Raw genomic sequence first — 15,501 nt, 5'->3', positions numbered from 1 at the left:
AGCCCTTCCTCCCATGTTACCCCCTCTATCTCTTAACTGGTCTGTTGACAACAAGGTGTGGGATGTAGGGTTAAGGTTATCTTTCCTAGAAGGCTACAGCTACTGTTCTGGGCTGTCCAGATGGCTGGTGGCAGCAGCTGATGCCTTCAGTGCCCAAGACTTCAAAATGCCAATGCCAATGCATAGATCACTTGACTGTTCCTGGGCTGCTTTAAAAGTGCCCACCCCTGGCCTGCTTGGCCTTGCCAGTTAGCATCTGGGCATCAACCTTTGGACCCTGGGAGAAATTCAGCCTAGGTCTTCCATGGTGCTCTGTTGCTATTGACTCTGCTGCTTTTGTTGATGTTCATCTGCTTCAGCCTCAAGTGTTTCAGTACTTTTTGTGCCCTCAGTAGCTTTTTCCTTCGAAGTATTTGGGGTGGCACTTCTTTAAAGTATGTTGTTGTTTATTCGTTTAGTCGCTTCCGACTCTTCGTGACTTCATGGACCAGCCCACGCCAGAGCTTCCTGTCGGTCGTCAACATCCCCAGCTCCCCCAGGGACGAGTCCGTCACCTCTAGAATATCATCCACCCATCTTGCCCTTGGTCGGCCCCTCTTCCTTTTGCCTTCCACTCTCCCTAGCATCAGCATCTTCTCCAGGGTGTCCTGTCTTCTCATGATGTGGCCAAAGTATTTCAGTTTTGCCTTGAATATCATTCCCTCAAGTGAGCAGTCTGGCTTTATTTCCTGGAGGATGGACTGGTTTGATCTTCTTGCAGTCCAAGGCACTCTCAGAATTTTCCTCCAACACCACAGTTCAAAAGCATCGATCTTCCTTCGCTCAGCCTTCCTTATGGTCCAGCTCTCGCAGCCATATGTTACTACAGGGAACACCATTGCTTTAACTATGCGGGCCTTTGTTGTCAGTGTGATGTCTCTGCTCTTAACTATTTTATCGAGATTTGTCATTGCTCTTCTCCCAAGGATTAAGCGTCTTCTGATTTCCTGACTGCAGTCAGCATCTGCAGTAATCTTTGCACCTAGGAATACAAAGTCTTTCACTGCTTCTACATTTTCTCCCTCTATTTGCCAGTTATCAATCAAGCTGGTTGCCATAATCTTGGTTTTTTTGAGGTTTAGCTGCAAGCCAGCTTTTGCACTTTCTTCTTTCACCTTCATCATAAGGCTCCTCAGTTCCTCTTCACTTTCAGCCATCAAAGTGGTATCATCTGCATATCTGAGATTGTTAATGTTTCTTCCAGAGATTTTAACTCCAGCCTTGGATTCCTCAAGACCAGCTTGTCGCATGATGTGTTCTGCATACAAGTTGAATAGGTAGGGTGAGAGTATACAGCCCTGCCGTACTCCTTTCCCAATCTTAAACCAGTCCGTTGTTCCGTGGTCTGTTCTTACTGTTGCTACTTGGTTGTTATACAGATTCTTCAGGAGGCATACAAGATGACTTGGTATCCCCATACCACTAAGAACCTGCCACAATTTGTTATGGTCCACACAGTCAAAGGCTTTAGAATAGTCAATAAAACAGAAATAGATGTTTTTCTGAAACTCCCTGGCTTTTTCCATTATCCAGCGGATATTGGCAATTTGGTCTCTAAAAGTATAGGTTCTCCCAAAATCAGCTGAAGCTCCTCTCTCACATTTGGATGGTGTCATTTTAACTGCATACACAATGATGTTCAGGCTTGAACATCAGAAAGAGAGAAAAAATAGTTTCTACAGAGAGAGAGAGAGAGAGCGTGCTATGTTGGCCCTTTCCTACAGAACTCAAAAAGAGTCTTGTAGCACCTTAAAGATGAACAAACTTCAGCATTCTTCTTCCTGCTTTGAATCTGCTATTTAATGGAGACATCCTTGAATTCTAGAAGGATTCACATTATCTCCGTCACACACTAAGAAAGCTGTGGCAGTTGCTCCTATCCTCAATGTATATGTAATCCGTGCTCCTCTGGCCTCATATTCACCAGTTGTGGAACTTACCTCAGGCACGTAGAGCTCCTCTAAATCAAAGTGTTTTTAACCAATATAGTGTGATTTACTGTAAGTTAGTACTCTTGGATTTCCTTCAGATTTGGTTCTTTCACTGAAGCAGCAGTGAAAAATGGCTTTGGATCAATTGGTTCTATCCAGGAAATGTAATCTTGCCCCATTTATAATATACCAATTATCTCCATCATGCTCTACATCAGTGTTTCTCAACCTTGGCAACTTTAAGATGCATGGGCTTCAACTCCCAGAATTCTGGCCATGTCAGCCCTCCCAGGTAAACTAGACAGGAAACACGACCAGATGAGCTGCTGCTACTTTATTGTTAGGCTACATTAACAGAATCTTGCAAGTCTGAAAGTACAAATCTTCCGCCGTCCCTATTTACCACCTCATCAGTTTGGGCGGATCCTTTCTAAGTTTCTTTCTCTGCCCATTACTCAGTTGAGGGCTCCTCGCCCTTTTATCTGATCGTTCCCTAGACAGCATCTCTTACCTGAACCCCAGTCAGATCTTGAAGCTGCTTCAAAGCAGAGTCAATATCTTTCACAAGGACTGTTTTCATCCCCATCTTCTGAGCAGGCTTTAAGTTTGCACCAATGTCATCCAGAAAAATAACCTGGAGTGAAGAATGAATCAAAACCAGTCATCAGCTGAATGAAAAGAACTAACATTTGACAGCCATATCTCACAAGCCTCTTGCTTTCTTGATGCTGCAGGTGTGGTGCTGCATCTATCCTACAAAAAATTATTCTTTATTCAGGCAATTCACACACTGCAATGAGAGAAGTGGACCTGGCCAACATGTGTTCGGTTTGCAAAATGAGTCTACAGAATAGGAAAGAACAAGGTATGAAACAATGTATCGAAGCCTCCCCTCCCTCAGAATGAAGGATCTTATTCATTTATCCTTCTATCTTTCAAAAGACCAATAGCCACTGCTGGGGAATTCTGGGAGTTGAAGTCCACACATCATAAAGTTGACAAGTTTGAGAAACACTGCTCCAGAGATACTGTATGTAAGCTGTATTTTCTTAGCAGAGGGTTTTAAGCATTTTTTTGGTGGGAAGAGAATTAAAATTTGCTGCATGGGGGGGGGGTTAATCCCATCATTATCACACTTATTTAAGTCACATACTGTACACATTACTATTTGCCCTGATTAAAACCTTTATTAGAGTAAATCACATCATTGCCTGTATTAGAGAAAAGATGGGGAACTGCCTATCCTTTTAGTGGAGTTCTAGTCAAATCTCCCTCCCTCACAATTACTTTTCAAGCAAATTAAAAAGCGAAATAAAACCTGATTACAGAGCTCCAAGGCCACGTTAATATTGAAAGTACCATAGTGTTAAATAGGCTTCAAAGTGGGATCTCACTGAACTCACCCTTGGAATCTAAACTGGCAAAAGAGAACTGAATCCCAATAAAATAAAAATATTTCTAGACCCTGACAGAAAATCCTGGAACATACTACCTCTACTACACACTAGAAACTGATGTATTTGTAGTGAGTGTTCCAGACAGGGTGAGAGATCACTAACCTCCTCAGGTGTCGCCTTCAGCTCATGTAATGCATACTCATAAATCTTGGGATCCGGTTTTTGCAGGCCAATACGACATGACTCAATCACCTTGTCAAAATATCTCCTCAGCAGACATAAGGCAAACCCTGTGTGATGCCTGCTAGGAGTATCATCAATCCAGTTGTTTGTCAGGATAGCAATTCTGAAACCTGAAAAGGGGTGGGAAATTGAATAGATGAGGCGGAATGAAAAAGTTGACTACAGACTTTGTACAATCTCCACAAGAATAACTCATATCTTATACCAGTTACGAAACCCAAGAAGTTGTAAATGCAGATTCAGCTGGTACATGCAGACTGAGATTAAATGGTTGCGATCACTGCCTTAAGCAACTTGAAGGAAGATCACAACATTTTTAAAAAGCTGATTTCCATAGGTGAAGCAGAAACACTGTCAAAACTGACTTCTGCTTCCCTTGGGAAAATCTGCAACAGACTCGCTTGGATGAAACCGTGATCAAATCCTGAAGTGACATTTAAGAGAGAGATAAACCCACGGGTCACCATCTGTCAAAATCATTCATCAATCCCAGCACTGGTATGACTGGTTGATGTCTTCCCACTAGCTGATGACTTCTGGAATGGTTTGTGGTAGGACACCCAAGTGTCTGTGTAAACGTGTTGATGAACTTCAGTACTTTCATTTGTTAGTTTAAAATTCAAAATGGAAAATATTTTGTTACTAAATATAACCTAGAAACTGGTAATGTGGATAAAAATAAGCCTTAGTTACAATCGTTTAGTAAGTTGTATATTTATTGCTTTAGGGGGAAGTGATATTGTGAAATTTGACAACTCCTGATTAAGTTAGTTACATAGATCACAATGTTCAAGAGATAATTTTTTAACTCCCACAAAACTGAAACTTGATACAAGGTAAGTAAAGCAGACATGATTAGGCTCAAGTAATCAGGTGAAATAAACAACAACAGTTTTGCCTACTGCTCATAAAAGATACTGTATATACTCATGGATAAGCCCATGTGCCAACCCTCAAATTTTTAATCAAAATACTATGAAAAATATGCAACCCGCAAATAAGCCAACCCTTGAAATGTTTGTATGTTTTAATTTTCACAATTGGCTTATCCACAGATGGCACATTTTTCATGGTATTTTGGTCAAAGATTTGAAGGTCGACTTATCCACAAGCATATATGGGTACTTAAAAAAATATTACCGTATATACTTTCAGATAAGCCCATCCGTGGATAAGCCAAACCCAATCTTTGGGGTAATATTTTGCAACCTAAAATTCTTGGCTTATCCTTGAGTATATATGGTAACTATTTTTAAAGCTAAATTAACTATAAAAGCACAGAGGGCATGCACCTTCTTAGAAAAGGCATTTCACTCTTCCTCCTTCATTCTCATGCAGAGAATGGAATGTGTCTTCTAAGGGGGTCCTTACCTTCTCAAAGAAACAGGATATTTTTCAGTTTAAAAAATCACTAAATTTATTTGACAATAAATAAAACAAAGTGAAATAAATATAGCAGGCATGCTGCCACTGCCCTGCATAATGGAAGTTTTACCGTTTTTCTTGAGAAGCACAGCAGCCTTCAGGAAGGGTCCATTGAGGCCAGTTCTCGCCATCATTTCATTAAAGCCCCCACTCATTGAGAAGTTTTCAGGGAGGGGGGTATCAGAAGTAGAAGAAACTTTCTTGCAATCATTTTCAAAGTCAGCAATAAGCTAAAAACAGAAATTAAAATATAACTATTTTTATTATACAAACAGACCAGGACAGAACAAAGTGATAAGGATATCCATTTTAAGCAGATTAAACATGGAAGATTGACTGTGTTAGGAATGGAAATGGGGTTCAGAAGTTATAAAGCAGTTCCTGGTTTGGGCTTCCTGAAAATTCTGATATGATGGGTCCTAAACATTACATTCTATAAAAATTAAGCTGGTGAGTCAGGCAGTAGCTGTTCTCACATTAGAGAGAACCATTTTGTCAACATAGATCAGATGCCTTCCATTCCAAGAGAATCGCCAATTATCCACTGATTCAGAAACATGAAGAGAAAAAGCCAAAATTTAAACTCTGAAGTGTCAACTATATAAGGGCTTTGATTTACATGTACTTCAGCAGACAGAATTTCTCTATGTACATTTGCAATGAAGAAACTAATTTTGCTGAGTGATGTCTGTGAGCCTTTTGCCAAGTAAGCCAATATCTGAATAAGGCTTTATTTTTTCATTTTTTTTTCAATTTAGGCACTGTCTGGCTCCAGACTAGCTGCAGAGAACAAAATAAAAAATACAATATGTAATAAATCAACATGATGAGAATCTGCCCAAGCAACACAGAAAAATGTATACAAAACACAACATCAAGGGCCACCATCCACCGTAGCCTGGGAGAACCTGGGAGAACAACCTGGTTTTTAAAGGCTTCTGGAATGTCGTAAGAGTGAGTACCACCTAGACCTCAGAGGAAACCTCATTCCATAGGGCAGTCACTGCAACAGAGAAGGCATGCTTCCTGGGGTTGGATAGATGATGTTATTTAATCAAAGGGACCAGGAACATGCAAACCCCATTGGCTTGTACTGGCTGGGCAGAACCACAGGAGACAGGTGGTCCCACAGATAACCAGACCTCATGCCACATAGGGCTACATAGGTGATAAGCAGCATCTTGAATTGTACCTGGAAGCACACTGGGAGCCAGTATAGCTCACGAAGTAGAGGCATCCCATGGGCATATTGAGACATGTCCATAAATGTCTAGAGATCTGACATTTATAGCCATGTCTGCATGAAGCGTGACAACATACATGTTAGCACTGCATTGATGTGGCAATATCTGTTCTGAAGGATGTCATTCTCCAACCCCACCTTGGGCCTGGTCTTGGCAAAAGATCCTTCTTCATCCAGAGTTCATGTTCATTTTACTTGCATGTACTATACTTGCATTTACTTGCGTGAACCTGGAATGTCCTGTGTGTACAGGAGATCCTGAGTTAAAAACCGTATCCTAACTAATTTCTTCCCACTTCCACCCCTTTTATTTTTGCCATTTTTTATTGTAAGACTTCTATGGATCTCCTCTATTCTAGGAGCCATTTTAGCTGAAAGGCATGGTATAAGCACTTGAAATTAATGCAACCAGACTCAAACAGTGGTGATAAGTGTATCAACTCTTGTTTACAATGAAACAGCAGGGAGCTGGGGAGAGGACCAAGAATGCCTACTTGAACTTCTGGTAGGAAGGCAGAATATAACTGCAATAAATAAATAAAGCAGAGATATGACATCTGCTTATCTTTTGCCCCATTTAGGAAGACAGTTTCAGGCACAGGCCCAAGCAAAATAGCTTTTTCTCATCCAAAGTCATTTTAAATTAATTAACACTTATCAATTAATGGCCAAAGAAGTACAGTTTAAATCCCGAGAAGGTATCCTGAATCACCCAGACAAAATACACATTGGAAGAAACTAATGAAATGCAATATATTCAGTGAGGATTTCTGATGTCTGAGTGTTTTTCAACAACAAACTTGACTTGGACTTGGATTATTTGTTATTCTATTTCAGTATTCCTCACTGGTAAATATAAATTCTAATTGATGGTTTATGGCCAATTATATGGATGGCACCATAGCTGGGTTTTCGAATTGTGTAATAACATGTCTGATCCACAGGAACTCATGAACTATTTTCTTCACAGGCTCCCAACCTTTTACTACCCGTGAGAACATCTAGAACGCTCAGGTTCAGTTATGCCCCCCAATTGCAGCTTATCTATTTCCCAAATATTTGGTAAGTATGGGCCATCCTCCATAGGGTTTTCACTGGCACATTTTCCGGAGTAGATTGCCAGGCCTTGCTCCCTAGTCTGTCCTTGACCGGAAGCTCTGCTGAAACCTGTCCACCATGGGTAACCCTTTGGTAGTAGAACTACTGATGGCTGAGCTTCCAGCATCATAGCAACACACAGGCCACCACAGTATGACAAACTGACAGACTGGTCGTGTCAGAAGAACAAACAAATCAGTTTTAGAAGAAATACAACCAGAATGTTCCCTAGAGGCGAAGATAACTAGGCTTAGACTCTCATACTTTGGGCACATCGTCAGGAAAGACCAGTCGCTTGAAAAGGACATCACGTTTGGTAAAGTCGAGGGCCAGTGGAAAAGAGGAAGACCTTCAATGCGACGGATTGATACAGTTACAGCAACAATGGATGCAAACATTGGAACAGTCAGGCAAGTGGCGCAACACCGAACAGCATTTCGTTCTGTTATACACAGGGTCGCCATGAGTCGTAAACGACTCAATGGCAACTAACAACAACAACAACATGGGCCATCCTAGCCCCTTGCCTCACAGGAGATAAAAGGAAAGCTTACCTAGTGGATGTCAAGGAAGATTTCCCTGTGTTCAGTGGTATTTTACAGGCATCATTTTTGTGACCACAGATAATGAGTCATGCAACGTTAATGGCAACTGTCTTCACTCCTATTCCATATTTTTGCCCTGGCTCTCAGGTGAGCAATCTCAGAATTCAGATTGAAAAAGAGCTCCTCCAATAAACCTGGTAACTGAGCATCTCTGATCAAAAGCAAGTGTATCACCCAAACCCATCTGAAGAAGGAAACATGAGGATCTAGTTCAGTGTTTCTCAACCTTAGCAACTTTTAAGATGTCTGGACTTCAATTCCCAGAATTCGCCAGCCAGAATTCTGGGAGTTGACGTCCAGACATCTTAAAGTTGCTAAGGTTGAGAAACACTGAACTAGCTGAACCATCCTAAAGTGTATTGAATACAACATGGATCTGTTTTAAATAGATGTGGGCTATATAGTAAAAAAAGATCCCAGCAGCAAGCATGACTATTGAAGAAAAAAAATCTACCTTTCACTAGATCAGAACTCCCAGTATGTCAGACACAATAATGACTACCCCACTTTTTGTGGCATCCTGAACAATGTGAGCCAAACTCATCTCACACATCTCTTTCTGCTCCATGACATTCCTGGCCCTGATGCGCAGAGACCCTTTGTGTAAAGGGAGATGCCAGAAATGGAGCATTGGTGCTTATGCCTTCAGACCACTTGTTCTTCCCTGAACTATGCTCTCATCCAATAGTAACTAACTCTTACCTGAGTTAATCCAATCTGGCCAGTCATCCCTCGGGAGAAAGGTCCATTAGGGCCGCCATGCTGAATGACTTTCTGAAAGAATTCTCTGGAAGTTGAAAAACACATCACACAAAATTAGGGAACAATGGATGTTTTCAAGGCAGACGGCAGCTGTGCTTTCAGTCTCCATACCAATGGGAGGATACTGTGCATTGAAATATCAAGCTACAGTTGATGCAGACCTTGCTACAGGGATATCAGCAAAATGCAAGGCAAGTCTGAGAAAAACATGAACGTGTTAAATTCCCGTACGCATGTCCCAAGATAACGTAGATGTAGAAATGGACTTATTCAGTCCAATAAGAAAAGAGAGAATAGTTTTATTCATGCTTTCTGCTTCCTATTCAGAAACTGATATTATGAAGGAAAAAAAAACCAGAAGAGTCACTGTCTTGGAGTTAGGCCTTGGTCTCTTGCCTTGCCAGTACAGCATAAATCAGTTTGAGGACACAGCAATTTCATTTCTTCACTGGAAGAAACACCAAATGCAGCAAGCAATGAAAAGAAAAACAGTACCAATACAACTTTAATTAAACAGAGAATGATGGATAAAACCAACAGAACAGAATTTAATGTAATTTAATAATTGCTGGAATGAGCAGCTCTTGAAATTATTCAAGATGCCCCAAAAGATTTTTGTCTGTGTATGTAAACCCTTAAAGCTAGAAACTCCACTGTGTATCTGTGTGTGCGCACGTATATGTGTGTGTGTGTGTATGTACAGTATGTGTGTGTATATGCATGTATGTACTGTGTGTGTGTATGTGTGTATATATATCTTTGTCAAATGGATCTCTTAAAGCTAGAAGCTCCTCCACCTGGCTGCAGCCAGGGAATGTTGCTAGGTATCTTTATTCATTTATTTGTTTTATTTATTTATTTGTTTTATTTATTTATTCTATCTATATAGCCGCCCATCTCAAACCAGTGACTCTGGGCAGCTAACAATAATAAAAACAATAAAAACAAAACAAAACAAAACACCAAAAAATTAAATATAAATACAGCTGAGAGATCTTAAAAGCCATTGGTGTCAGCACAACCATGAAATGGGGCCCTTCACACACTGGGGGCCCCAGACCCAGGCCCAAAGCCAGGTCTTCAAGGCCTTCTGAAAAGCCTGAAGGGTTGGGCCATCCTAATTATGAGAGAGGATGTTCCAGTTCTCAGATACAAGTTAAATATGTAACTGAAACTCCCTAATAAAATCTGAAGGACAGGGAAGAACATAAAGAAGAAGACTATAATAGGAAAAGTCCCAATGAGTATACTCAGGTTCAAAACAGGAATACTTTCCTCAGTTAAGCAGAAAAAAATACAATCTCAGCTGGGCTTCTTCATTCCAGAAGCCCTCCCTTAAGCCCTCTATTGGCCCATCATTGGCCACATGGGATGTATTCAATTTGATATCCCCCAATCTCAATAATGTGTTGCTTTCTTTTCTTCTTTCTCTTCCGTGGGGAGAAATCAAAATACTCCTTCCCCCTTGTTCCAATTTCCCTTCCCTGGAATCCTGAATGCTTGCCTCCAGCAGCACCCAGTTATTTCTAGAACCAAATGGATTAATTGCACATGCCCAGGCCAGTGCTTCTTCAGGGATAAAAGATGTCAGGTAGTCCACCCTGGATAAGCAAGGGTCCTAGGTAGATGATCAATCACCACTTCCACACAAGTATCTGGCCATCAACCCCCACCCCAAGTACTTTAACAAGGAAACAGGGTTACACTGATTGCTGGGGAGGTGGGAGATCAGTGAAGGATGCCTCTTGAAAAGGAAGTTAGAAATAAAGGTGATTAATAGCAGGATAAGAATAGGTAGGCAAGGGGACTTCACAAGTTGATGTTCACCCCATTTTTAAGTCTCTAAACAAAAGAGAACTTTCTAACAACAATACAGTATAGCAACAATGTCTTCCTAATTCAACAAAAGATATTTACTATGTAATTAAAATGTTATGTTTTCTTTTTCTGGGATCCCACCAAAATGTGGTATTTTTCAGCTCCAATCATGTGCACTTTAGTTTTTCCTTCTTTATGTGCTAACCACAAAAACTAAAGTGAATACATGCAAATACTGAATTTATTTATTTCTATTTCAAATTTTGCCACCACCCATCTCCCTCCAGAAGAAGGACTCCAAGTGAATTGCCAGATGGATTATGTAATGGATGTATGTGTGGACAGGTAAGCTATCGAGAGCTAATATAAACCACTAGAGACATTGGTAGTAGGCAGTGTATCTAATAATTTAAAAAATAAACTTGAAGTTACTAACATTTAATGGACATTTTGGTCTGTATTATTTCTCTATCTCCCCCCCGCTTTTTTTTTTTTTAATTTTTGGTGCCTTCAATCAGTCTTTACTCCAGGCAACTACATGGACTAGGCCCTGCAGCTTTCTTGGCAACATTATCAGAAGTGGTTTGCCATTGCCCTCTTCCTAGGGCTGAGAGTGAGACTGCCCCAAAATCATCCATATGCCTTTCATGCTTAAGGCCCAGCCAGGATTCAGTCTTTCTGTGCTTTACAACAAACTGGCTCTTTGTTTTTCTCTACACCAGCCTTTCTCAACCTTTTAACCCTGGACATATTTTTCAGGCCTTGGGGAACTCCTGCACATTCAAACTCAAATATAGGCCAGAAGTTACCAAATTATTATATGTGTTTCATGGGTAGGCCTGTATATATGCACTAAGGGTGTTCTTAAACTAAAAAGAAAGACTGAAGCTTACCTCTTTAATGTGAAGTTCCCCAAATTTGAAATAATTTTTTAAATAAATCATGATCTCCCAGGGAACCCTAGTGACCGCTCACAGAACCCCGGTTGAGAAACCCTGATCTATGCCATAAAATAGTTTCTAGGAGGAACTTTGACAACATGATTCATCTGTTTCAGCAACAGGATTTTATTAATGCAACAATGACATACCCTTTCAGCAATTAACCTTTACCTTCAGTTAAAGAGCTGTCAGCCAGCTTACCACAAATCACCTCCCAAACTCAATTCCAACATACTCCTAAAAAAGCTGAACTATAAAAGAAAGCTACTGTATTCTGTGGTTGACCATTTGATATGCTGCATCTTTCTTAATGTACTGCTCTCAGAAAAAACATAAATGTAAAATTTTGTGGTGGCTGGCTTAAACAATCTGATCACAGAGCTATCCAGACTGTAGGGCACTGCTTCTTGGTTGAGAAGCACCTTGGTTGAGAAGCAGTGCTGTAGAGGTTCAACACAACTTGAAACAGACAAAACTCGAAATACACTGAAACCTCAAAAAACAACTGTGTTAAAAAGGAAGCATGCCTAGGATTAGTTAGGATCAACACATTGTAATGTAAGTATGTGGAATAAACTTGATAAAAGCACTGCATGGGCAAAACATGAATAACCAAGGGAGAAATGATGGTGAATTCTACATACTGATATACAAAGCCTGCATACTTGCCAAGATTTTTAAAAAAGGCTCAGATATATTTATGTTCGTGGGGAGGCAGAATTTATTTGCTTTATAGATTCATAGGTTGTTCACATTCAGAATATGGGATGTGATTTGCATAAGGTAGCCTTAAAAGTTCAAGAACTGAAAAGTAGGGCAAAATTCCCAGACTTTATCTAAAACCACCAGTACAGTATTTATTTATTTACAATGATTTGAATGCCACCTAATTCACCACTTTTTGTTCCTGTATACTGCCACACCAGTCTGGAGGAATTCTTTCTCTGCAAATCCTCCAGATTAAAAAAAAGGTACTCGGAGGACCCTACTCTCTATGTGGAGCAAGTTCACACAATTCTTTATTGTCCTTGTGATCACAGCCTTTATGTTAAGGTAGAAAAATATATCTTTGATTTGCCTGTATTGCATTATTAAGGCTACCATATTTCTTTGGAAGGAATTTAGATGAACCCAATTGAAGCAGAATCTATTCTGAATGGGGGATCCTGCCTCTGCCTGTACTATGAATGAACAGTCTATTTAAAAAAAAAAGCAGCCTGCAATTATATAGTTTCTCAGTGTATTTATTTTATTCCTACTTTTTCAGAAGGATAGGAAAGATGTTCATAGTCCATCTTGGTAAAAAGAGTCTTCTACGTATAGAAACCCCACAGTAAGCTCAGGTGGAGCATATTGCTTAGGGGACTAACTTAGGGTTAGGGTCACTGAAATCCAAGTCCCAATTTCCAATGTCATCTCATCTTAGGCAGATCTCTCTTTGAAGGAAGGCTCAGCCCCCTACATATTATTATGAGGATAATATTCTATCAAACTGAGCTGTAATAAATAATATCCATGGGAAATGCAAAAACTAGTGCATCGTGTACCAGGGAGGTTATTAACCAAACACCAAACTTAACTAACATGATGGTTTTGCAATGCTAAAAAACCTGCATTGGTTACCATAATACTAACAAAGTAAGCTGTGGGAATCAATATACTGGAGAAATAGTAATTATTAACTAGCTTAGAAAGTTCTAAAACTTGGCACCAGATACTTTACAGTGCACCTTCTATACCCATGTTTCTTAAAGCATGGTCCGAGGATCCCTGGGTGTCCCTCAAGTGCCTCTCAGGGGTCCGCAAAATCAAAAGTTATTTGCCAGATATTGAAGAGAGCAAAAATTTAAAACAATGTCATTCTCATTATTTTTGTTAAAAAATATAGGGCTTTTTCATGAAAAATATTTTATTTATGTTAATATCTAATGGTTGAATATTGTTATTTTTACATAATTCAATAAATATTCTACAAATGTATCTATTTTAATTTTCAATATGGTAAATATTGATAAATATAATCCATATAAACAGAAGATCTTTTGGGGTCCTCCATAATTTTTTAAAGCAGGAAGGGGTCCTGAGAGCTAAAAGTTTAAGAAACACTGATCTACACAATCACCATCCCAGAATCTTTGGAAAGACCCCTCTCCCTGTGCTTGAGGATGATCAAGGGAGGGACCTTCTCTACAGTGGCCCTGCCCAATGGAATACAGCCCCCTCTGTGGTGCTGCTGACTCCCAACATTTCCATCCTTTAAACTTTTATAAATTAATTCCTCTTATGCTGGCCTTACCCAGGCAGTAACTTCTAATATATAACCGCCTTTGGACTGCTTTTATTTTGGGATTCTGCTTTTGTAATGGTTGTAAACTGCTTTGGGATTTTTACCATAAAAAGCAGCATACAAATCTTAAATAAATAAATGAACAGCCTGTCATGACCAACATTAAGTACAGTAATTGTGCATTATTTTCTAGTTTACTTTTACCTTCGGTTCCCTTATTTTCCATACACAATTTTTAGACTAAGCTTTCTGGCACACGGTTTTGCTTCCCTGTTCTCGATAAAGTAAAGTACCAGGCACATCACTGACGCTATAAAAATAATTACTACAACCCCTTTGCTTACATTAAGCAATAAGGTAAGCTTAACTGCAGGACAGTATCGCAATTTCTCTCACCTATTTTAAAGTCTCTCAAAACCCCAAAGAATTGTACACACTGATCTTCTCAATCCTGAATATTAATTGATCAAATGCTGGCTATAAATCCGTACCGATACCCCCAAATTCGCCATCCACCCAGAAGCCGTCGTAAGGCTCACAAAGAACTTAATTGTCAGTGTCTGTTCTAATACTTGAAGCTTTTGAATGAATACGCTCGAAAACTCTTTGCATGCACGAAGTGCAGGTCCGTCGCCACCCGCCGCTTGCAAAGCTTTTCCTCCATGCCTTGAAGTACGTGGCGAAAGCGCCAAAGGTTCTTTTACGTTTATTATGCCAATTCCACTTGCAGAGATTAAGTTTTGGACCACAACCGCGGGCGGGCGCAGCACAAGCACTGCTAATTCTGAAGTTGACGCACGTAAAGACACAGAAAAAGAGTCGGGCGGGCAGACCCCGACCACCACCTCTTCCCCCTCCGACTACCCACCCAGGCAAGCCCAGAGTCTTCTCCAGGTTTCGGAAAAGTAGCTGACTGCTGCTACCAAAAAGGACGCCACCCAGGTCGAACAGCACTACCAGCCGCCGCTTCTCCGCCATAATTCGCCAAGGCCGCCGACCGGACACTCTGAAGCAGGTTACCGTACTCTCACTTTAGACAAATCAGGACACAAACCACGCCCTCCCAAAAGCCACGCCTCCCCGCTGTGTGGGGACTTGTTGGGCCACGCCCCCACCGCCTCACCGCTGTCGCCTTCAAACCCAGCTTGCTACTACTTCTGGTCTTTCCCGAAGCTCTTCTGGGTCCTAGAGCCTCTCCAACCAAAGCAGGTCTATAGAAAAAACCATTTGGGTCATATCAAAGGTCCTCCCAGGTATTTCCTACTCTGGATGAATTGGATGCCTACAAGCAATTGAGCGAAAGCAACAGTTGGTGCTTGTTCTGACAGCTGCCAGTCAGAGGTGCTTTGTCTCTGAACATGGAAGTTCTATAAGCATCATTGATAGATTTATGGAGTTGGAAAAGGCCACTTTGGCCATGAATCCAATCCTCTGCTCAGTGGCAAATGTCCACATTACAGTAAAGAATCCAAACAGTTGGCTACCTAGCTTTTTGCTTAGAGAGTAGTATGGCAAAGGGGAATTCTCCAACCCTGAGTAATTTGTTCCATTGTTCTGTATATTAAGAGCTTCTTTTTAAAGGCAGCTAGAACCTTCCTTCCTGAAAATTAAATCAATTATTTCTTTTTCTGCATTCTAGGACAGGGATTCTCAAAGCTGGCTGGGGAATTCTGGGAGCTGAAGTCCGCACAGCTTAGAGTTGCCAAAGTTGA

At 40.6% G+C, this 15,501-nt stretch overlaps 1 protein-coding gene across 3 annotated transcripts in view; it reads right to left on the bottom strand.

The window, feature by feature from the left end:
* Nucleotides 1-14,825, bottom strand: part of EPHX2 (epoxide hydrolase 2) — a 62,105-nt gene extending 47,280 nt beyond the window's left edge. For all 3 annotated transcript variants that reach the window (XR_010067796.1, XM_063300483.1, XM_063300490.1), the window contains exons 1-5: nucleotides 14,658-14,825; nucleotides 8,684-8,768; nucleotides 5,106-5,265; nucleotides 3,530-3,720; nucleotides 2,482-2,604 (exon numbers count right to left, since the gene is read on the bottom strand). Coding sequence is in view for 2 of the 3 variants with exons in the window: in XM_063300483.1 (XP_063156553.1) it covers nucleotides 2,482-2,604; nucleotides 3,530-3,720; nucleotides 5,106-5,265; nucleotides 8,684-8,768; nucleotides 14,658-14,767 (669 nt within the window). In the remaining variant the exon portion in view is untranslated. The remainder of the gene's footprint in view (nucleotides 1-2,481; nucleotides 2,605-3,529; nucleotides 3,721-5,105; nucleotides 5,266-8,683; nucleotides 8,769-14,657) is intronic.
* Nucleotides 14,826-15,501: the final 676 nt, after the last annotated feature.

This window comes from Candoia aspera, chromosome 1 (assembly GCF_035149785.1).
Source record: "Candoia aspera isolate rCanAsp1 chromosome 1, rCanAsp1.hap2, whole genome shotgun sequence".
Taxonomy (NCBI): Eukaryota; Metazoa; Chordata; class Lepidosauria; order Squamata; family Boidae; genus Candoia; species Candoia aspera.
Note: the sequence above shows the minus strand (reverse complement) of the source record. Positions and strands in the feature narration are given on the sequence as shown.